General features: G+C 37.5%; 1 protein-coding gene across 1 annotated transcript; it reads left to right on the forward strand.

Moving 5' to 3' along the window:
• Nucleotides 1-1,146: 1,146 nt before the first annotated feature.
• On the forward strand, nucleotides 1,147-18,291 carry LOC117333585 (formin-J-like). The gene is made up of 7 exons (XM_033892939.1): nucleotides 1,147-2,735; nucleotides 8,376-8,727; nucleotides 8,906-8,982; nucleotides 10,589-13,108; nucleotides 13,262-13,461; nucleotides 13,784-14,002; nucleotides 14,956-18,291. Exons 1-7 carry the CDS (start codon nucleotides 1,262-1,264, stop codon nucleotides 14,995-14,997), a joined length of 4,884 nt encoding a protein of 1,627 aa, XP_033748830.1. The 5' UTR covers nucleotides 1,147-1,261; the 3' UTR covers nucleotides 14,998-18,291.
• The last annotated feature ends 6,343 nt before the right edge of the window (nucleotides 18,292-24,634 follow it).

Genomic DNA, 24,634 nt, shown 5'->3' on the forward strand with positions numbered 1-24,634 from the left:
AATGACATTATAAAGGTGAATCCAAGTGTTCCTAAAACTATAGACATATTGTGCGCGTCAGGAATGGACGGATTGGAAGACTCAATGTCAATGAAGGAAAACTCGGTCGTACAGCATGACTCAGACACAATTATACTAGAGAACAGTTCGAAATGGAAAGACACCATGGACGAAATAGAATGTGAATTTGATTCAACAACGAATTATTATGATGCATTTGCAAAACTAAGACAAACTAGAATAAGTCTAAACAATCTTCCACTTTCATCAGATAAACTAGAAGTTGCGTTACAGAAAATGTACCCAGATATGTTTCCTAAACACATTCAGGTGAAAGTGGAAAAACTTCAATCATCCAATCCACAGGAAAGTGAAATCCATCAATCGTGCGCTTCCTCGTTATCATATTTCACCGGCACTTCATCAACATGTACAACACCGATACAAATTAGCGAAACCATGTCATGTAGCCATTCATCTGTAGATACTAATGTACAAAGTGCATCTTATTTAAAAACAAACTTACCAATAGAGGATACCATTCAATATTCAAATATAGCAGTACCCTCTCCGCCTTCCGCGGAAGATTCAACAAACAAATCGAAAATCACACACGTTCCTCATTTTAACATTTCAAAGCTCAAATCAAAATTGAAATCTGTGAAAATACCTGGTCCACCTACGCAGCAATCAATAGAAACACAGACCGATTCGTTTGCTCTTGAAACACCTGTTTCTCCAACTCCTCCTCGCATTTTAGATGAATCGCCTTCATTGATAAGTGTTTCCGAAGCATCTACCAATGATGAAGATTCTTCTCAGCTTCCGCCACCGATATTGGAGCCAATTGACTTTGCCATCGTTAATACTGGAGAAGTGTCAGAGGATTTGGCTACAGCAGAAGTTGTACCATCACTCACTAACGACAAAGACACCCTAGTTGAAAACACATATGCCGTGCTCGATGATGCAGAAAAGGAAATTGATAATAAAACAGATGAAAACCCTGAGGACATCTCTTCATTCACCGTCATAATGGTTGAAACAAAGGAATCCTATTCAGACAGCGTGCCAAATGATTCTGTATGTGCGGAGAGTGTTATTGAGTTAGAAATGGTAGATTCAAACAAGGACAAGAGTCAAGGTAATGCTATTGAAAGTGATACGATTGATCCCTTAACGAAGGAATCTGATACCGAAACCGAAAACATTTCTGAAAGTACATTACAGTTTGAAAACTTTGATAAAACGGTAGAACCAGATGAAGTTTGTGACGGAAAGCAATGCTGCTGAAAATCATGACGCACCAGTTACTCCAGACACTAAAGAACAGTTCTCAGAATTCGTCACCGAGGAAGCTATTACCGTGGGAAACAACATGGATCCCGATGAAACAATAGGCGATAAACCGAAAGAGGTTGACGAGCAAATAAATCCATCGTCGGAAGTAGATTTGAACATTATTTCAACCGATTGTGCTTCCGTACCGATTCCGACTCAAAATACAGAGGAACTTGGTGAGGATTCAGTCGATGCAAAATGTAATGATTCACTCGATGCAAAATCTGATGATTCCGCCGTTGGAAAACATGATGATTCGGTCTGTGGAAAACATGATGATTCGGTCGTTGCAAAACGTGATGATTCCGTCGATGCAAACGAATCATCGGTTTTGTCAAATATGAATTCAACCAACCTAGAAAATCCTATCGTGTCAAATATGGATTCTATTGGTGCAGAAGAATACGTTGTTGCAAATGCAGATTTTATCGGAGCAGAGGAACATATTGAATCCAATATAGATTCAACCGAAGAATCTGCAATAGATTCTAAACATGACACGGATGTGATTTCTTTGGTGACGGTCACCGTGGAGACGAGTGATGATCGCATCAACAAAGCTGAAGCAGAAAGCGCAGTTACAGCACTTTTTATTACAAACATTCAATCGGATAAGGACAAACAGATCACCACAAAAGAAAGGCATAAGAGCGAAACGAATTATGATAGTGACGCTAGTGACGCTACTGTCAGGTATTCTGATGACGAAGATCATCACTCGCTTAAAATAGACATTCCTATGGAGGACGACGAAAGTGTAAAGAACCCGACAGAGACATCGAATGAGGAAACCATTGATACAGTGGATACGGTATCCAGTATCACACCTCAAAACATTCCTGTCGATACCACGATAATGGATGTTTGTGAAAACGAAAGTTGTCAAACCGCAGCACCAACTCCATTATTGGAATCAACAGCTGCCACAGTGGATCCTCAACAAACTGTTGGGAAACGGAAAACGCGTGTGACAAACAGTGTGACAGTAAAGAAAACTACCAAACCAGAGACCGTTAAAACGCCTGCTCTCAGGCAGAAACGTAAATATGTTAGAAAGGCAGACAATGTAACTAAAAAATCTCGCACAGCCAAAACAACAGAAGAGAAACTCACCCTTACTATCTCAAGATCTCCAAGGAAAAATTTGAAAGAATCACTAGACACGGATTCTATCGATCATCCGGGGGATAGCGTGTGTACAAATGACAATGACAACCGTAAGGCAACTAGATCCAAACAGTCAGTAAACGGTCGAAATGTCCCGAGGAGAATGCATTCCAGAAGGTCTCGCCTTACAGTAACAAAGAAACGTAAACCAGGAAAGAAGGACGGATTGCTAGACTTTCCTGACATTAAGAAAATCATAGAAGGTGGTGCCGATCAATCTGTTATAGGTGAGTGTCAACACAGGATACATTAAACTATCGTATTACTGCAATGATATAATAAAAACAAATCTGTTTCGGGTAAAGTTACCATGCAATATCTCAAAAGTAATAAGGAAATATGTTTTTATGTAAGAACAGCATTTTGAAGCATATAATTACTATTCCTGTGCAAGCTTTAGATTTCGTCATTTGATCGTTCTGTCTGGTTGGTTGTATACTCGTTATGTCTGGTTGGTTGTGTTGTCGTTATGTCTGGTTGGTTGTATACTCGTTATATCTGGTTGGTTATATACTCGTTATGTCTGGTTGGTTGTTTACTAGTTATGTCTGGTTGGTTGTATTGTCGTTATGTCTGGTTGGTTGTATACTCGTTATGTCTGGTTGGTTGTATACTCGTTATGTCTGGTTGGTTGTATACTCTTTATGTCTGATTGTTTGTATACTCGTTATGTCTGGTTGGTTGTATACTCGTTATGTCTGGTTGGTTATATACTCGTTATGTCTGGTTGGTTGTGTTGTCGTCATGTCTGGTTGGTTGTATACTCGTTATGTCTGGTTGGTTGTATACTCGTTATGTCTGGTTGGTTGTATACTCTTTATGTCTGATTGTTTGTCTTGTCGTTATGTCTGGTTGGTTGTATACGCGTTATGTCTCGTTGGTTGTATACTCGTTATGTCTGGTTGGTTGTATACTCGTTATGTCTGGTTGGTTATATACTCGTTATGTCTGGTTGGTTGTGTTGTCGTCATGTATGGTTGGTTGTATACTCGTTATGTCTGGTTGGTTGTATACTCGTTATGTCTGGTTGGTTGTATACTCGTTATATCTGGTTGGTTGTATTGTCGTTATGTCTGGTTGGTTGTATACTCTTTATGTCTGATTGTTTGTCTTGTCGTTATGTCTGGTTGGTTGTATACTCGTTATGTCTGGTTGGTTGTATACTCGTTATGTCTGGTTGGTTGTATACTCGTTATGTCTGGTTGGTTGTATACTCGTTATGTCTGGTTGGTTGTATACTCGTTATGTCTGGTTGGTTGTATTGTCATTATGTCTGGTTGGTTGTATACTCGTTACGTCTGGTTGGTTGTATACTCGTTATGTCTGGTTGGTTGTATACTCGTTATGTCTGGTTGGTTGTATATTCGTTATGTCTGGTTGGTTGTATACTCGTTATGTCTGATTGTTTGTCTTGTCGTTATGTCTGGTTGGTTGTATACTCGTTATGTCTGGTTGGTTGTATACTCGTTATGTCTGATTGTTTGTCTTGTCGTTATGTCTGGCTAGTGGTATACTCGTTATATCTTGTTGTTTGTCTTGTCGTTTTGTCTGGTTGGTTGTATTGTCATTATGTCTAGTTGGTTGTATACTCGTTATGTCTGGTTGGTTGTATTGTCGTTATGTCTGGTTGGTTGTATACTCGTTATGTCTGGTTGGTTATATACTCGTTATGTCTGGTTGGTTGTGTTGTCGTCATGTATGGTTGGTTGTATACTCGTTATGTCTGGTTGGTTGTATACTCGTTATGTCTGGTTGGTTGTATACTCGTTATATCTGGTTGGTTGTATTGTCGTTATGTCTGGTTGGTTGTATACTCTTTATGTCTGATTGTTTGTCTTGTCGTTATGTCTGGTTGGTTGTATACGCGTTATGTCTGGTTGGTTGTATACTCGTTATGTCTGGTTGGTTGTATACTCGTTATGTCTGGTTGGTTGTATACTCGTTATGTCTGGTTGGTTGTATACTCGTTATGTCTGGTTGGTTGTATTGTCATTATGTCTGGTTGGTTGTATACTCGTTACGTCTGGTTGGTTGTATACTCGTTATGTCTGGTTGGTTGTATACTCGTTATGTCTGGTTGGTTGTATATTCGTTATGTCTGGTTGGTTGTATACTCGTTATGTCTGATTGTTTGTCTTGTCGTTATGTCTGGTTGGTTGTATACTCGTTATGTCTGGTTGGTTGTATACTCGTTATGTCTGATTGTTTGTCTTGTCGTTATGTCTGGCTAGTGGTATACTCGTTATATCTTGTTGTTTGTCTTGTCATTTTGTCTGGTTGGTTGTATTGTCATTATGTCTAGTTGGTTGTATACTCGTTATGTCTGGTTGGTTGTATTGTCGTTATGTCTGGTTGGTTGTATACTCGTTATGTCTGGTTGGTTGTATACTAGTTATGTCTGGTTGGTTGTATACTCGTTATGACTGGTTGGTTGTATACTCGTTATGTCTGGTTGGTTGTATACTCGTTATGTCTGGTTGGTTATATACTCGTTATGTCTGGTTGGTTTTATACTCGTTACGTCTGGTTGGTTGTATACTCGTTATGTCTGGTTGGTTATATACTCTTTATGTCTGGGTGGTTGTGTTGTCGTTATGTCTGATTTTTTGTCTTGTCGTTATGTCTGGTTGGTTGTATACTCGTTATGTCTGGTTGGTTGTATACTCGTTATGTCTGGTTGGTTATATACTCGTTATGTCTGATTGTTTGTCTTGTCGTTATGTCTGGCTAGTGGTATACTCGTTATATCTTGTTGTTTGTCTTGTCGTTATGTCTGGTTGGTTGTATTGTCATTATGTCTGGTTGGTTGTATACTCGTTATGTCTGGTTGGTTGTAATGTCGTTATGTCTGGTTGGTTGTATACTCGTTATGTCTGGTTGGTTGTATACTAGTTATGTCTGGTTGGTTGTATACTTGTTATGTCTGGTTAGTTATATACTCGTTATGTCTGGTTGGTTGTTTTGTCGTTATGTCTGGTTGGTTGTAATGTCGTTATGTCTGGTTGGTTGTATTGTCGTTATGTCTGGTTGTTTGTATACTCGTTACGTCTGGTTGGTTGTATACTCGTTGTGTCTGGTTGGTTGTATACTAGTTATGTCTGGTTGGTTATATACTCGTTATGTCTGGTTGGTTGAATTGTCGTTATGTCTGGTTGGTTGTATTGTCGTTATGTCTGGTTGGTTGTATACTTGTTGTGTCTGGTTGGTTGTATACTAGTTATGTCTGGTTGGTTATATACTCGTTATGTCTGGTTGGTTGAATTGTCGTTATGTCTGGTTGGTTGTATTGTCGTTATGTCTGGTTGGTTGTATACTTGTTATGTCTGGTTGGTTGTATACTCGTTATATCTGGTTGGTTGTATTGTCGTCATGTATGGTTGGTTGTATACTCGTTCTGTCTGGTTGGTTGTATACTCGTTATGTCTGGTTGGTTGTATACTCGTTGTGTCTGGTTGGTTGAATTGTCGTTATGTCTGGTTGGTTGTATTGTCGTTATGTCTGGTTGGTTGTATACTCGTTATGTCTGGTTGGTTGTATACTTGTTATATCTGGTTGGTTGTATTGTCGTTATGTCTGGTTGGTTGTATACTTGTTATGTCTGGTTGGTTATATACTCGTGATGTCTGGTTGGTTGTATACTTGTTATATCTGGTTGGTTGTATTGTCGTTATGTCTGGTTGGTTGTATACTTGTTATGTCTGGTTGCTTGTTTTGTCGTTATGTCTGGTTGGTTGTATACTTGTTATGTCTGGTTGGTTATATACTCGTGATGTCTGGTTGGTTGTATACTCGTTATATCTGGTTGGTTGTATTGTCGTTATGTCTGGTTGGTTGTATACTTGTTATGTCTGGTTGCTTGTTTTGTCGTTATGTCTGGTTGGTTGTATACTCGTTATGTCTGGTTGGTTGTATACTCGTTATGTCTGGTTGCTTGTTTTGTCGTTATGTCTGGTTGCTTGTTTTGTCGTTATGTCTGGTTGTGTTTTGCTGTGTTTTGCTTTGTTCACTGGTCTGTTGTCGGAACAGCTCAGTCATAACAACATATCGCTTGTTACTACAAAAATAATCTACATAATGTCATATTCTAAAACGTGTTTTCTAAAATTACTAATGAAATGCAGGACGCCATTCTATTGATATGTCACCCACACATTGTTAAATCGGTAAATACATGTATGAAATGGGCGTATTAATGGTAAATATTACGGAGAAAAGTTATCAAACTGAATGTCGTTTTGCGGGCAAATTTCTGTTTTGCTAAAAAATAATCATTTGTTATTATGTTGTTTCATTTTAAATCACGCGATGAAATGATGGTTTAAAATTTATTTTTCCCTATAATATGATTGTACAGGAGACGCCTTTGCACATTTTCGTGACATGAATTAAAGTATTGCAAAGGTGTTTAGAATTTGTTAAAAATTTTCAGAAAAGATATAAGTTGATCAAAATCATCCAGCCTGAATATTTTCTGTTTATTTTGGTGTGTGTCAAAACTATTGGATACATATAACAGCGAGTGAGCATTACAAGTGCTTTCATATGAGAACAATAGTGAGTGGAGGAAGTAAAAGTGTAAGTGGTGAGTTCCTTATTCTTATCGGCCTCGCCACTTACACTACATCCGTTAGAATAATGTCCCCCTGTAACGGATTTAGTCGTTATGTCTGTGTTAAAGCCAAACTTATGATACCGGCTGGATGCAAACTGTGATCTTAAGAAACTATAGCTGTAACGTTAATTTAAGGTAAGTACTGTTCCTGCAGTCCTGTTACAGCACAAAAAACAAAATGTAATATTCAAGTTAACCATGCATAATGACCGTACAAAAACAAGTATGGATGGAGAGTTCAAAGGTCAAATAAGCATTTGTCATGTGGAATGAAGTCCCCACTTGGACTGGTGTAGCTGGTACAGCTGTGTATACACAGTTGGTACCGAGATAATTTATCTTTACAAATCCAGTATAAAATATAAGATATCTCTAAATACTACAACATCAATTTATTGGACATTGACTATTCAATCATTTTATTTTTGTTGCATAATAAAGACTGTTTTTGTTAATAGTATGCATATATCAAATTCCCAAAAAATATCCTCTCCATGTCTAAACATCATGTGTAATAATATATGATAGTTGCCGTTGAAGACGCTATATAAGATAACATCGTTCTAATACCGTAGCTAGCCTGACCTCGGCCTCAATTCATTCGTTATCTTGGTCCTGTTTGAAAATCGATTGATATGTGTGTGTTTTTCTTTATAGGACCACTGATAGATATGTACACCTAGCAAGTTTTATCACTGCGAATCATAGCGTTACAGTTTTATTCTGTGTTTTTATGGCTTAGGACGGTAATGTTCATGCATTTGAAAGAGGATTAAGAAACATCTGCATATAAGTACTATTCATGAGTTGGAACTCTTATAATGCTGGAGATGATATCAGATGCAACTAACTCTGTCGTTTTGAAAATATATTTAGATATATTTCATTTATACATACAGGTATGTTGTATATCCTGTTATAGTGTCATATTTAACTGCCGAGGCTGGTCGCGTTTCCATGCCCTGATTTTCGTTTCAGAGGTATACTTTATAAACGGTGTAAATCTAACTTGTTCTGTTACACTGGCTACAAATTTGTCTAATACCATAGTTTTCCTATAACACTGTCTACCATTGAGGCTAATACCGTAGTTTTCTTATGACACTGTCTAGTATCGTGTCAGATACCATAGTTTTCCTATTACACTGGCTAATGCTTTGTACACACATACCATACGTTCATTGTTAGTAACACGAATACATTATTCCTATATCGTGTATATATGCATTTTACGAAGAAATTAATTTCATTATAGACGAAGATGAACTACCAACGATCCTGCCCCCGAAGCGACGAAGAGTGAATTCTAAGGGTACTCTGAAGTCGAAAATAACTGTCAGTGATATGGATAGGCTCGTCCAAGAGTTCCCACGCCACAATTGGTTAGAGAACAAATACAAAAAGGAAGAGGACGTCAGCGATAATCAGGACAAGGGTGCAATGTTAGAACCTAATGGGGATTCCCCGCAAGGCCTGGGCAATGACACTAAGCCAGACGTGGATACAATCGACATGGAAGTTTCCACGACGACCGCTGTAGACGAGAACATCGACAATGAATGCTCTAACTCCCTTAGGGAAGATACTGTAACATCAGAAACTATCAGGTATGGATATAGCAAAATACAAATACGGACTCTTCGTCTTTTTGTTATGTTGACAGTAATCGTCTACATGATACTACAAATTTAAATTAACAGCAAAATCCTATAATAAAACAATCTCATAATACTACACCGCTGTACATTTCATCTATGTGTGTTTTTGTGTTGTTTTTTTTTACAGTGAAACCAAAGCTGGGAAAGATGTGGTATCCCCTAATGATGATACACCTCTGAATTTATGTGTGAAGCTATCGCCAGGTAAACCTCTCTCCTATGAATATTTGTTTAGATCATTTTTGTCGAACATGTTAGAGTATATATCAAATATTCAAAAGATGTACTTTCTTTTTGTTTTATAGGGAATTATCGCAAACACCAATTCCTCGCCAGTCAGTTATAGGTTTTAGTTCGCATCAAATTTGTTCGAATTGATATCAAAGCAACAATATATTCACAAGATATGACATGGATTATGTCAAATTTCACTACATATTTGTCTTTTCATGGCATATAGCAAACTTCATTCCCAACTATTGCCAGATGTTCTGTAACGAAATGTATCTCAGACTTTTGTCAGATCGTTATTACAATGTCTATGACAGATAACTAAAGAACCTTGTTTATGACAATGTCTATGACAGGTCACTAGAGAACCTTGTTTATAACAATGTCTATGACAGATCACTAAAGAACCTTGTTTATGACAATGTCTATGACAGATCACTAAAGAACCTTGTTTATGACAATGTCTATGACAGGTCACTAGAGAACCTTGTTTATAACAATGTCTATGACAGATCACTAAAGAACCTTGTTTATGACAATGTCTATGACAGGTCACTAGAGAACATTGTTTATGACAATGTCTATGACAGATCACTAGAGAACCTTGTTTATAACAATTTCTACCACAATACCCTGTGTTATTCAACTCTCAGACCATCAGTTAATCATTACAGATGTTAATTAACAATCTGTTTATACCACACGTGGTATAAACTCTGTACGCATTTTGATTGGCTAACACGGTGAACTTTGACCCAAGCTGCAATTGTTATTGACGTCATCAATAATCTAATGACGTCACATCACCGGGTCCCGGACGTCACCGGTACACTTTATTTGCATACGCGAAATTATACTTGGCCACGTTTCCCTTTGATTCAAGCCGATATTATTGTGGTAGAAACAGGTCACACGACTCGAAATTGTTGGATATGGAATTTATTTCACACTCGTAAGTTATTTTTTAAAAGTTGCAAAAAAACACTCGCTAAAGCTCGTGTCTTTTGTAACTTTTAAAAAATAACTTACTCGTGTGAAATAAATTCCATATCCAACAACCACTCGTTGTGTAACCTCTATGTATATTGTAGACCACTAGAGAACCTTGTTTATGACAATGTCTATGACAGCCCTTTATCTGATAGTACAAGCTGTATTCGATAGGCTTTACCTCAGGTACTCTTAATACTTGTTGTCTACTCAGTCTTTGCCAAACCAGGTGATCAAAATAGTCATATATGCCAGGGTGTTTGTCAATGCTTTGTCACAAAATCTCTGCACTAGAGATCTGCACTAGATCACTAATATCCAAGTCAATATTTTGCTACATATGCCTATAACTTTATATGCCTCCTGTATATCAGTGTATATATCAAGTCTTACCAGTATTGTATCAGTGTTTCTGTTTCTTAGTCTACAAGTCACAGTTAATGTATTCCTGTATTCCTCTTTTATTTCATAAACACATCCGCCCCATACACAATCTAGCAATGCCAAAATATTAACCTTTCCAAAATATGTGTTGAAAATTTATAATGTCATTATATTCATATTTCCTTTTCATATTCATATTCAACAGGTCAGAGAGAACAATTGCCTAGGGGTATTCCACTCATGCCTAAGGAAACATCAGATCCACACCCTATAAAAGCAATAGATAGTAGTGAACCTACAGATTTATCATGTAAAGCAAACGTGGACGACCATTTGAACGGCAGTGACGTGAAACATTTGCAAGGAAACATTGGCATGGTTAACTTGTCCTGCACGACGTCCTCAACAACTACCACAGAAAGTTCAGGCCATACCAATGATATCTATAGTCCTGTCAACATATCCAACACCACAGGTATTAGCTCGAAGATTAATTCAGGCAGTGCATTTCAAGTGACTAACACTGTGTCCTCAACATCACCAGCGGTCCATTCTTCACAGGAAAGAGGTGTTCCTAAAACCTTCACTAGTAATGAGGTTATGGAAAATCACCCAAACAAAATAAACGTGTCAAATGCGTGCGTGACTCAAAATATGTCTCCTAAATCGAAAGAGCTTGACAAGGAGGTTTATAAGCACTTGAGAGAATATCGACTAATCCAGGAACGCGAGGCTCGAATGGCACAGGAGAGGGCAGAATTGATCAGGCTGAAGAACGAAAAAGCAAACCTGTTAAGACAATTAGGCATCCAAAGAAAACCACGCAATTTAAACGGTAGCAATTTGGGTATCCGTCCAATAAATGGGGATCCCAATCAAATATTTGCCCTTGACCTTGCAAATACGTCTCATGGAACTCTGTCCCGCGAAAAGCAGTCGAAATGTCAGGCTGAATTACTAGGGAAAATCAACAACGCTTTGCGTTACAGAAAAAGGCTTGGACATCCTTCTCGTCTTACCCAGCTAAGACCGACAGGTCAAGCTGGCAACCCGGCTCCCGCTCATATGTCAGTCGGAGAAAACATAGTGGGGCTTAGTCAGGAAATTGAAAAATGCAAAGTACAAAAACCCGCTCATATGGACATAACTGGTCCCTTCATGAAGAGGAAAGATCCACTCACAAGGCCACCTTTCGAATTCTCTACCAGTCAACCGTCAAAGAGCGTACCACCCCTGGCCCACAGTCAGACTCCATTCCAGAGTGCTGGCCAACTGATTTACCCGTTGCCTTCATTTCTGGAACATAAAACAAAATTAAGTCGAAAGCTACAATCCAACATTAGTAAAGAGGGATCAGCCTCCACAAATACAACCACATCTGTTTCGTCGCCATGTGTAAAGGGGACCGATTTATCTGAAGCTAAAAATAAACAGAACATCAGTCCTGAAGTTAGTCTTAAAGGGAACGTTCAGTGTGAGCGTCAGCAAGAAATAAAACCAGTGTCGTGTCCTCAAAATGTTTCTACGTTAATTGATCAAACGGCTACAAATACAGTTACAACGTCCTCATGCACCAGTGTCCAAATACAGGAAACACAACAATCACAAGCGGTAGATAAGCATCAAGATACTGAGATGGTTGTTCAGCGGGAATTGACTGAAGCATTGGCAAAACGCCAGAAATTTGACGATCCTGAAATTTCGACTCAAAAATCTAAAACAGATCAATCACACATTCCAAACAGCTACTCGATCGATCCAAAGCTTTTTCAGAGTATTCAAGAAAATGCACAGGAAAAGATCAAAGAAGCAGAGAGAAAACAACAGCGGTATACCCAAAGAGTCAATCAGCAACAAACACGCCAACAAATGTTGAAAATGCAACACAATTCACAGCAAATGCAAAAGGACTTAATTGTACGAGAGCAACAACATAAACAAATGATGATGCAAAAACAGCAACAACAATATATTCAACAGCAACAACAACCACCACAGCAATTTAAGCGACAAGTACAACAACATATTCAGCAGCAACAAAAACTACAACGACAACAACAGGCATTACAACAGCAGAAACAGCTACAACAGAAGCAACATCCACAGCCACAAGAAAACGTCATGCAGCAGGTACAACACCACAACAAAACACAAGTTATTCCGCAAACTGTCCAACCGATAGTGTCACAGGGTATATTCCCTGCTACGCATATGAACATAAACTCGAGCCAGGGTCAAATACACCCACAGGTTGTTTCATCAGGGCAGTCCCGTTTTATGACACCTTATAGTGGTCAGAATGTGAATCCAATGATTCAGACACAGTTAGCCAATAGACTTCGAGTTCCTGTTAATATTACAAGCCAAAGTTCGAACAATATTACAGTTCCTTCTGGACAGTCTCGCGAATCCGGTAGCCAAGACCAATTACTCGTGCTCCAGCGGCCTCACGCTGCTGTAACAACCATGCCACAATCAAATACGGTTGATCAATCCCAGCGCGTTCTCGTTGGTGCAAGAACAGTTTCCAGAGGAAGTGGTGTGAGTGGTTTCAACATTAACGTAAATGACACTTCAAATAAAGATCACAGACCACACAGACCAAGTGTTCCAGAAGCTACCGACAGTGACATTCACTTCCCTATTTCGTTTCACCCGGCAGGTTCACATGGACAAGTCGTAGTTCAGACTACTGCCGTAAACAGCAGATATCCAGTAGTTACGGGTATGTCGATGTTTGCCTATACTCATGTTATATATTGACGGTTTTCTTTGTAAGTATGATTGTTAATGAAATTTGTTTTGTGAATTTTGGGGAAAGTTCATATGTTGATCGTGAAATCGATGTAATCTAATATACATTTGTTATGGCTTGTAGCTCATCAGAACCGCAATACGCATGTCCATGTTGAAATTCCCAGCAGCAATACGCCACTACAACAGTCTTACGTGACCCAACATCAGCAACAACAACCAAACGCTAGACCGGAAGTCGTTGCGCGAGTGCCTTCAACTGTACAGGCGGCATTACAAAATAATCCTACAAATACTCAAAGCAACAACACTGGAAAAATAATGGTATGCCACAAATATTCAGTCTTTGTAAAATGATATGTTCAGATTGTCGCTAAACACTTGTATTATTTTGATGAAGTAGAAGACGCTTTACCTTCCTGAATATCTGGTCTTAATCTCCTTTAACTATTTCAAGGGTCCACCTGCAAATCTATATATGTTTTATTCGTATCTTTATGTAGCTTGTTGATAAGCTCTGTATTTTCTGTTTTATTTAGTTTTTTTAATTTCAGATTTGGTTTATGTTTCTTTAGGTTATTTTCCTTATGCGTTAATAAAGATATAAATAATGATAAATGTTATCAACCAATTGTTTTCAATTCAGAATTATGGCCAAATACATACGTCCACCACTGTTCAGCAGAGCCCTAGATATACACGTGATCTACCTACAACACCCGCGTACTCGTCCGGTGTAGTAGTGCAGCGAGAAACACCCCCTCAGCTCCAACAAATCAACGGCAACTGCAAAGTGTGTGGGAAGTCGGCCATGTTCCTCTGTTCTAGCTGCAAACTCGTCTGGTATTGTAGTCAGACATGTCAGGTAAGATTCAGTGTTTGTGGACGGAATACTTAGCCACCCCTACTTTGTCATTCCATCGGAATGAACATTTATGGGAGTTAAAACGTAAATGACTTTCGAATCATTTTCAAATTTCTTGTAGATGATATATTATGTTTCATCAGTGTAGTTAACTTCATATTTATCATATCCGTTCGTCCATACCAGTTACTGTCCTACATTACACAAAGATCTGCCACATCCCTGTTGAGGAATCGCCGTTCCGATGGGGATAGATAATTAAACGATAAGATTATCCCTATTTTCATTTTACTCTGACAATGGGAATACTACAAACAAAAATGTGCCCAGACTACTTGACATTCGCCCAAAACAATTTTTGCAGATTATGAAATGTATATTTGTACTTGTTGGAGTTGACATAAATATAATGTTCTAGCAATGCCACATTCTCATAAAAACTATATTGATTCTGCTGTGTAAAATCTGGCTTCTTATATTTGATCATTTGAGGAAGAATTTACTATGAGTAATAGGTGTTAGAACGGGGCTATTTGGGATCTCCATGTAACGTATGTTAAAGAAGACAAATTATGGATATGGTTTAAATTATAATGAGTTTTCGGCTGCCATCAATATGCTCGCGTTTCAATCATTTCAATATTTAGATGTTTAAAATATTTGCCAAATTCTATGGATTTTTCTATAACTTTCTTTACTATAATGATATGTTTGGTTTTGTTATTACGGAATTATATATTTTCATTTCATTAACTAAATTATGTGAGATTAGGATATTAAGACCTATGTTCCATAACAATATATTTACCAAAGATGTTCCAATTTACATGCATAATTACTTTACTTTGTTAGGTGCTCAGGACAAGGAACTCACGCACCTACACCAATTAATTAATTATTAAGAATGGTATTTAGATAATGTTCGTAATATTTAATTGATTTATATTTTTCAGTTGAACCATTGGGTTTCCCATTCTCACGAATGCAAATCTTGAACGATGTCCCTGGACACACAAGCCAAATTGACATGAAAAACAGAAATGTTGAAATGGTTCTCCAGACTAAAAATAGACGTAGAAATATGTTGAAAATGTAACAATAAAATTTAAGAATATAGCAAAGACTAATCTTCCCCCTGCATTAGACTTAATTCCAAACCTATCTTCGAAAGCAGCTGTTAACTTCCAGACATCGACATTTCAGATTGTATATGTCGTCTGTACAAGCGGATTAGATTTGGTTTAATGCCCAATAAGAGGTGATTTTGTTATTTCGCCTGTTGTACGTTTATTACTATAGGGTACCATTGCTGTAAACATTTTATGACTTGCACTATATTTGACAACCATACCAGATGAGTGCCTTTCAAAACGTTTGCATATTGTGACATTTTCATCCAAAACCTTTGCTTACTCAAACTTACAAAGTGAGGATTGAATAAGCGTAGTGCCTCGTTACTATAACAGAATAAGCAATATAATTGTATAGTTCATGAATTTGCATACGACAAGCTTTAAGCGGTTATGACTTTAGTATAGCAGTATTACCTGTGGTACCAGTGACATCCTAACGAAGCACCGTTACTGCTTGATCTCGCCAAGCTTTGAAACGCTCTCTGGGAGATCGTATATAATTGAATAGTATATCGGTACTATCATTAAAACAAATGGTCTCATCTCAGGACATTACTGTACGCAATATAGTATCAATTTATAGATTTCACATTCTCTAAGTATGGTGTCCCCCTTTTCGGTCAAAATTAAAGCGAGTTAGTATTAATTGTCAATTGGCAATGATTAACATGTATCGATGAGGCACAAAAGCTATTTAACACTACGTTTTTGGGTATCTGTGGGCAACAATGTCTTTAAAAAATACTGCATTTTAAAGAAAATGAAACTAGTGGCAACTATGGCTAACAGTTACCTTTGCATATATATAAGGGCAAGAATGGCTGCGATAATAAAACGGTTACATAATATCTTTGGGCAACAAGAGTTAAAGAAAATTTATATTTTACTAATATAATGACGTGTGTGTTTTTTTGTTGTTGTTTTTTTTTTTTTTTTTGTGTGTGTTTGGGCAACGAAATGTGTAAAAACGCTACGTTTTCCGTGTCTTTATAAACTACCACGTCTACATATATCTTTAAGCAACAACTGGCAAAACTACTATGTTATATGATATGCTATGATATACAGTAATTAGATCAGAAATACTCGTTTCAAAGCTATGTTACTTTTACAGTTGCAGACATCAATTTACTTGCTTCCCAAACATTCCTCGACACTCTTGGCCGGAATGTAGGGTAACACAGCAGATACAGGTATTTGATTATTGATAGCGCTCAATTAATCCACCTTGTATGTAACCACGTCATCGAATGTAAAATAATCGAGCGTGAGAAATTAAGTTGTTTTAGTTGTTTTATTCGTGTCCAGTAAGTATCATGTAGAAACGTGTGTTCCGCTTATATATGTAATATGTCAATATGTTAATGTGAATACAATTATTTGGCTTTAAAATATAATGCTCAATTCATAATGTGCCTTTAAGTTTGTAAATAGTGCTTTGTCTGTCCGTTACTGTCTCTATCCCTTCTGTGAAACAGAATTATATAAGTATAATCATATATAGGATACATGCATGTACGTTTCCTAACTATTCCTACAACATGCACGTATTTTATTTATCATATTTTTCATTTCATAATTCATTAACTTATTTAAAAACATGATATGGGAGCCATAACCAACCTATGCTTTTTAAAGCGCTATGCATATATATATTTATTATTATCAAAGTCATGGGCATTATTCCTTTAATGTGTTCAGTGAAATACTAAACCGGCCTATGGCTATATATAGATAGTGGGTTTTAATATAAAAGACAAATGGCGAGTAATTATACCGATCACAATAAACAAGAAGCTGGATTTGGTATTTTATTTAGAGTAGATAGCTTCTCTAAAATGTTTCTTTTATGTGTGAGAAAACGATGAACGAGAGAAAATATGTAATATATATGAATTACTGTAGTATATTAGCGTGTTCTATATAAGTATTTATGTGATTTCTTCCACAGACATGTAACTAATGTAGCCAACAGATAAAGAGAAATGAACATGCGAGTCGTATCTATTATTATCTTCCAAGGACAGCTAAATCCTAGTATATCAGTGATAGCTTTCATAAAAACACCATGAAACGCAAATCATTTCAAAATGTATGTGTTCATGTTCCGATTGCATTTAGAGGTCGGTTTCTATAACGAAAGCTTGTCTTTATAAATGTCAACGTCCGTTTTTAATCTTTCGAATGTCAAATTACGTTTCATTTCATCTCCAGTATATTTGTACAATGACTAATGAAAACACTGTCACTTTCTACGATCTAACGAATTTGATATTCATGAAATGCTCAATATGCAGTTTTATTTCACCGTGCATGTCATGTTTTTTTGTATAATATCTTCGAACGTTATTTACGTTTTAACAGTTTTAACAACCTTCTAAAATATATATATATATTACTGCTTCAGTTTGGTAATGCATGCTGGAACTGTGTACTGAATAGTGGCTTGTAAAGATTACTTGTCCTTATAAAGATAATGGCTTTGTTTCTATGATATTCTAATCTACCTGCTTACACGTTATCATGACCTAGTAATGATAACGTTTTATCAGCAAGCCAGCTATCGTATACAAGAAAAAGATTATCTTACCTTATCGGGGGTAATGTACACGTACTATTTACTACTGAAATCATTTACTCTTTACATAGAGGTATACTCTGGTATTTACGTCTTTTAATTATGGTGTAGATGTGATGCATACAAAGCATGGATGTATATGTACCTGAAGTGTGAATTGCATTCGACTTCATCCCTGTTTTTTCTATTCATATCTATAATAATATTCATCTCATCAAAATCAGTAATTTATATCAAATGAAATTCCAACTGTTGAGTGGATTTTTTGTTTAACATTATTCATAATACATCAAAATTAAGTCATTAAGATCTCATCATTTTAATAAGAATTGTATTACGAATATGAATGCTATATAAATGTGGACTCTTCTTGTGAGTGCGCGTGTGGCCTGCCAAGGGGTTAGTGATTTTTATACTATTTTATAAAACAACACATATGTTGTATTCCGACTTATTAATCCATATTGTTTGTAAAATTAATAATGTAGATTTTTATAACAAATATTTGTACTTTGTTACACATAAGTTTGAACGAAATGATGCCATATATGAGAAATAATAAAAGGAAATAAATCAATTGTTTCAGTTATTTCTTGTTCAGATTCGGAGGAATGCAGGGTGATATCGATTTCAGAACACATTTTCTGTCAACAGGCAGACCAGCTTAAATACGATATATAATTAATAACCCTTATTGTCCCCAATCAATACAGATGTCCCCAATCATTACAGATGTCCCCAATCAATAGAGATGTCCCCAATCATTACAGATGTCCCCAATCATTACAGATGTCCCCAATCATTACAGATGTCTTCAATCATTACAGATGTCCCCAATCATTACAGATGTCCCCAATCATTACAAATGTCCCCAATCATTACAAATGTCCCCAGTCATTACAGATTTCTCCAATCATAACAGATGTCTTCAATCATTACAGATGTCCTCAATCAATAAAGATGTCCCCAATCATTACAGATGTCCCCAATCAATACAGATGTCTTCCATCATTACAGATGTCCCCAATCATTACAGATGTCCCCAATCATTACAGATGTCCCCAATCATTACAGATGTCCCCAATCATTACAAATGTCCCCAATCATTACAAATGTCCCCAGTCATTACAGATTTCTCCAATCATTACAGATGTCTTCAATCATTACAGATGTCCTCAATCAATAAAGATGTCCCCAATCATTACAGATGTCTTCAATCATTACAAATGTCCCTAATCATTACAGATGTCCCCAATCATTACATATGTCCCCAATCATTACAGATGTCCCCAATCATTACAGATGTCTTCAATCATTACAGATGTCTTCAATCATTACAGATGTCCCCAATCATTACAGATGTCCAAAATCAATACAGATGTCCCCAATCATTACATATGTCCCCAATCAAAACAGATGTCCCCAATCATTACAGATTCCCCAATCATTACAGATGTCCCCAATCATTACAGATGTCCCCAATAATTACAGATGTCCCCAGTCATTACAGATGTCCCCAATCATTACAGATGTCCCCATCATTACAGCTGTCCCCAATCAATACAGATTTTCCAAATCATTACAGATGTCCCCAATCATTACAGATGTCCCAAATCATTACAGATGTCCCCAGTCATTACAAATGTCCCCAATTATTATAGATGTCCCCAATCATTACAGATGTCCCCAATCAATATAGATGTTTCCAATCATTACAGATGTCTTCAATCATTACAGATGCCTTCAATCATTACAGATGTCTTCAATCATTACAGATGTCCCCAATCATTACAGATGTCCCAAAACATTACAGATGTTCCCAATCATTACAGATGTCCTCAATCAATACAGATTTCCCCAGTCATTACAGATGTCCCCAATCATTACAGATGTCCCCAATCAATAGAGATGTCTTCAATCATTACAGATGTCCCAATCATTACAAATGTCCCCAATCATTACAGATGTCCCCAATCATTACAGATGTCCCCAATTATTACAGATGTCTTCAATCATTACAGATGTCCCCAATCATTACAGATGTCCCCAATCATTACAGATGTCTTCAATCATTACAGATGTCTTCAATCATTACAGATGTCCCCAATCATTACAGATGTCCAAAATCAATACAGATATCCCCAATCATTACAGATGTCCCCAATCAATACAGATGTCCCCAATCATTACAGATGTCCCCAATCATTACAGATGTCCCCAATCATTACAGATGTCCCCAATCATTACAGATGTCCCCAGTCATTACAGATGTCCCCAATCATTACAGATGTCCCCATCATTACAGCTGTCCCCATTCAATACAGATTTTCCAAATCATTACAGATGTCCCCAATCATTACAGATGTCCCAAATCATTACAGATGTCCCCAGTCATTACAAATGTCCCCAATTATTACAGATGTCCCCAATCATTACAGATGTCCCCAATCAATATAGATGTTTCCAATCATTACAGATGTCTTCAATCATTACAGATGTCTTCAATCATTACAGATGTCTTCAATCATTACAGATGTCCCCAATCATTACAGATGTCCCCAATCATTACAGATGTCCCCAATCATTACAGATGTCCCCAATCATTACAGATGTCCCCAATCATTACAGATGTCCCCAATCATTACAGATGTCCCCAATCATTGCAGATGTCTTCAATTAATACAGATGTCTTCAATAATTACAGATGTCCCCAATCATTACAGATGTCCCCAATCATGACAGATGTCCCCAATCATTGCAGATGTCCCCATCATTACAGATGGCCCCAATAATTACAGATGTCCCCAATCAATACGCATGTCTTCAATAATTACAGATGTCCCCAATCATTGCAGATGTCCCCATCATTACAGATGGCCCCAATAATTACAGATGTCCCCAATCAATACGGATGTCTTCAATAATTACAGATGTCCCCAATCATTGCAGATGTCCCCATCATTACAGATGGCCCCAATAATTACAGATGTCCCCAATCAATACGGATGTCTTCAATAATTACAGATGTCCCCAATCAATACAGATGTCCCCAATTATTACAGATGTCCCCAATCATTACAGATGTCCCCAATCATTACAGATGTTTTCAATGATTACAGATGTCCCCAAATATTACAGATGTCCCCAATCATTACAGATGTCCCCAATCATTACAGATGTCCCCAATCAATACAGATTTCCCAAATCATTACAGATGTCCCCAATCATTACAGATGTCCCCAATCATTACAGATGTCCCCAATCATTACAGATGTCCCCAATCATTACAGATGTCCCCAATCATTACAGATGTCCCCAATCATTACAGATGTCCCCAATCATTACAGATGTCCCCAATCATTACAGATGTCCCCAATCATTACAGATGTCCCCATCATTACAGCTGTCCCCAATCAATACAGATTTCCCAAATCATTACAGATGTCCCCAATCATTACAGATGTCCCAAATCATTACAGATGTCCCCAGTCATTACAAATGTCCCCAATTATTACAGATGTCCCCAATCATTACAGATGTCCCCAATCAATACAGATGTCCCCAATCATTACAGATGTCTTCAATCATTACAGATGTCTTCAATCATTACAGATGTCTTCAATCATTACAGATGTCCCCAATCATTACAGATGTCCCCAATCATTACAGATGTCCCCAATCATTACAGATGTCCCCAATCATTACAGATGTCCCCAATCATTACAGATGTCCCCAATCATTACAGATGTCCCCAATCATTGCAGATGTCTTCAATTAATACAGATGTCTTCAATAATTACAGATGTCCCCAATCATTACAGATGTCCCCAATCATGACAGATGTCCCCAATCATTGCAGATGTCCCCATCATTACAGATGGCCCCAATAATTACAGATGTCCCCAATCAATACGCATGTCTTCAATAATTACAGATGTCCCCAATCATTGCAGATGTCCCCATCATTACAGATGGCCCCAATAATTACAGATGTCCCCAATCAATACGGATGTCTTCAATAATTACAGATGTCCCCAATCATTGCAGATGTCCCCATCATTACAGATGGCCCCAATAATTACAGATGTCCCCAATCAATACGGATGTCTTCAATAATTACAGATGTCCCCAATCAATACAGATGTCCCCAATTATTACAGATGTCCGAATCATTACAGATGTCCCCAATCATTACAGATGTTTTCAATGATTACAGATGTCCCCAAATATTACAGATGTCCCCAATCATTACAGATGTCCCCAATCATTACAGCTGTCCCCAATCAATACAGATTTTCCAAATCATTACAGATGTCCCCAATCATTACAGATGTCCCAAATCATTACAGATGTCCCCAGTCATTACAAATGTCCCCAATTATTACAGATGTCCCCAATCATTACAGATGTCCCCAATCAATATAGATGTTTCCAATCATTACAGATGTCTTCAATCATTACAGATGCCTTCAATCATTACAGATGTCTTCAATCATTACAGATGTCCCCAATCATTACAGATGTCCCAAAACATTACAGATGTTCCCAATCATTACAGATGTCCTCAATCAATACAGATTTCCCCAGTCATTACAGATGTCCCCAATCATTACAGATGTCCCCAATCAATAGAGATGTCTTCAATCATTACAGATGTCCCAATCATTACATATGTCCCCAATCATTACAGATGTCCCCAATCATTACAGATGTCCCCAAATATTACAGATGTCTTCAATCATTACAGATGTCCCCACTCATTACAGATGTCCCCAATCATTACAGATGTCTTCAATCATTACAGATGTCTTCAATCATTACAGATGTCCCCAATCATTACAGATGTCCGAAATCAATACAGATATCCCCAATCATTACATATGTCCCCAATCAATACAGATGTCCCCAATCATTACAGATGTCCCCAATCATTACAGATGTCCCCAATCATTACAGATGTCCCCAATAATTACAGATGTCCCCAGTCATTACAGATGTCCCCAATCAATACAGATTTTCCAAATCATTACAGATGTCCCCAATCATTACAGATGTCCCAAATCATTACAGATGTCCCCAGTCATTACAAATGTCCCCAATTATTACAGATGTCCCCAATCATTACAGATGTCCCCAATCAATATAGATGTTTCCAATCATTACAGATGTCTTCAATCATTACAGATGCCTTCAATCATTACAGATGTCTTCAATCATTACAGATGTCCCCAATCATTACAGATGTCCCAAAACATTACAGATGTTCCCAATCATTACAGATGTCCTCAATCAATACAGATTTCCCCAGTCATTACAGATGTCCCCAATCATTACAGATGTCCCCAATCAATAGAGATGTCTTCAATCATTACAGATGTCCCAATCATTACAAATGTCCCCAATCATTACAGATGTCCCCAATCATTACAGATGTCCCCAATCATTACAGATGTCTTCAATCATTACAGATGTCCCCAATCATTACAGATGTCCCCAATCATTACAGATGTCTTCAATCATTACAGATGTCTTCAATCATTACAGATGTCCCCAATCATTACAGATGTCCAAAATCAATACAGATATCCCCAATCATTACATATGTCCCCAATCAATACAGATGTCCCCAATCATTACAGATGTCCCCAATCATTACAGATGTCCCCAATCATTACAGATGTCCCCAATCATTACAGATGTCCCCAATCATTACAGATGTCCCCAATCATTACAGATGTCCCCATCATTACAGCTGTCCCCAATCAATACAGATTTTCCAAATCATTACAGATGTCCCCAATCATTACAGATGTCCCAAATCATTACAGATGTCCCCAGTCATTACAAATGTCCCCAATTATTACAGATGTCCCCAATCATTACAGATGTCCCCAATCAATATAGATGTTTCCAATCATTACAGATGTCTTCAATCATTACAGATGTCTTCAATCATTACAGATGTCTTCAATCATTACAGATGTCCCCAATCATTACAGATGTCCCCAATCATTACAGATGTCCCCAATCATTACAGATGTCCCCAATCATTACAGATGTCCCCAATCATTACAGATGTCCCCAATCATTACAGATGTCCCCAATCATTACAGATGTCTTCAATAATTACAGATGTCCCCAATCATTACAGATGTCCCCAGTCATGACAGATGTCCCCAATCATTGCAGATGTCCCCATCATTACAGATGGCCCCAATAATTACAGATGTCCCCAATCAATACGCATGTCTTCAATAATTACAGATGTCCCCAATCATTGCAGATGTCCCCATCATTACAGATGGCCCCAATAATTACAGATGTCCCCAATCAATACGGATGTCTTCAATAATTACAGATGTCCCCAATCATTGCAGATGTCCCCATCATTACAGATGGCCCCAATAATTACAGATGTCCCCAATCAATACGGATGTCTTCAATAATTACAGATGTCCCCAATCAATACAGATGTCCCCAATTATTACAGATGTCCGAATCATTACAGATGTCCCCAATCATTACAGATGTTTTCAATGATTACAGATGTCCCCAAATATTACAGATGTCCCCAATCATTACAGATGTCCCCAATCATTACAGATGTCCCCAATCAATACAGATTTTCCAAATCATTACAGATGTCCCCAATCATTACAGATGTCCCCAATCATTACAGATGTCCCCAATCATTACAGATGTCCCCAATCATTACAGATGTCCCCAATCATTACAGATGTCCCCAATCATTACAGATGTCCCCAATCATTACAGATGTCCCCAATCATTACAGATGTCCCCAATCATTACAGATGTCCCCATCATTACAGATGTCCCCAATCAATACAGATTTCCCAAATCATTACAGATGTCCCCAATCATTACAGATGTCCCAAATCATTACAGATGTCCCCAGTCATT

The sequence above is a fragment of the Pecten maximus genome, chromosome 8, assembly GCF_902652985.1.
Source record: "Pecten maximus chromosome 8, xPecMax1.1, whole genome shotgun sequence".
In the NCBI taxonomy this organism is placed as follows: domain Eukaryota; kingdom Metazoa; phylum Mollusca; class Bivalvia; order Pectinida; family Pectinidae; genus Pecten; species Pecten maximus.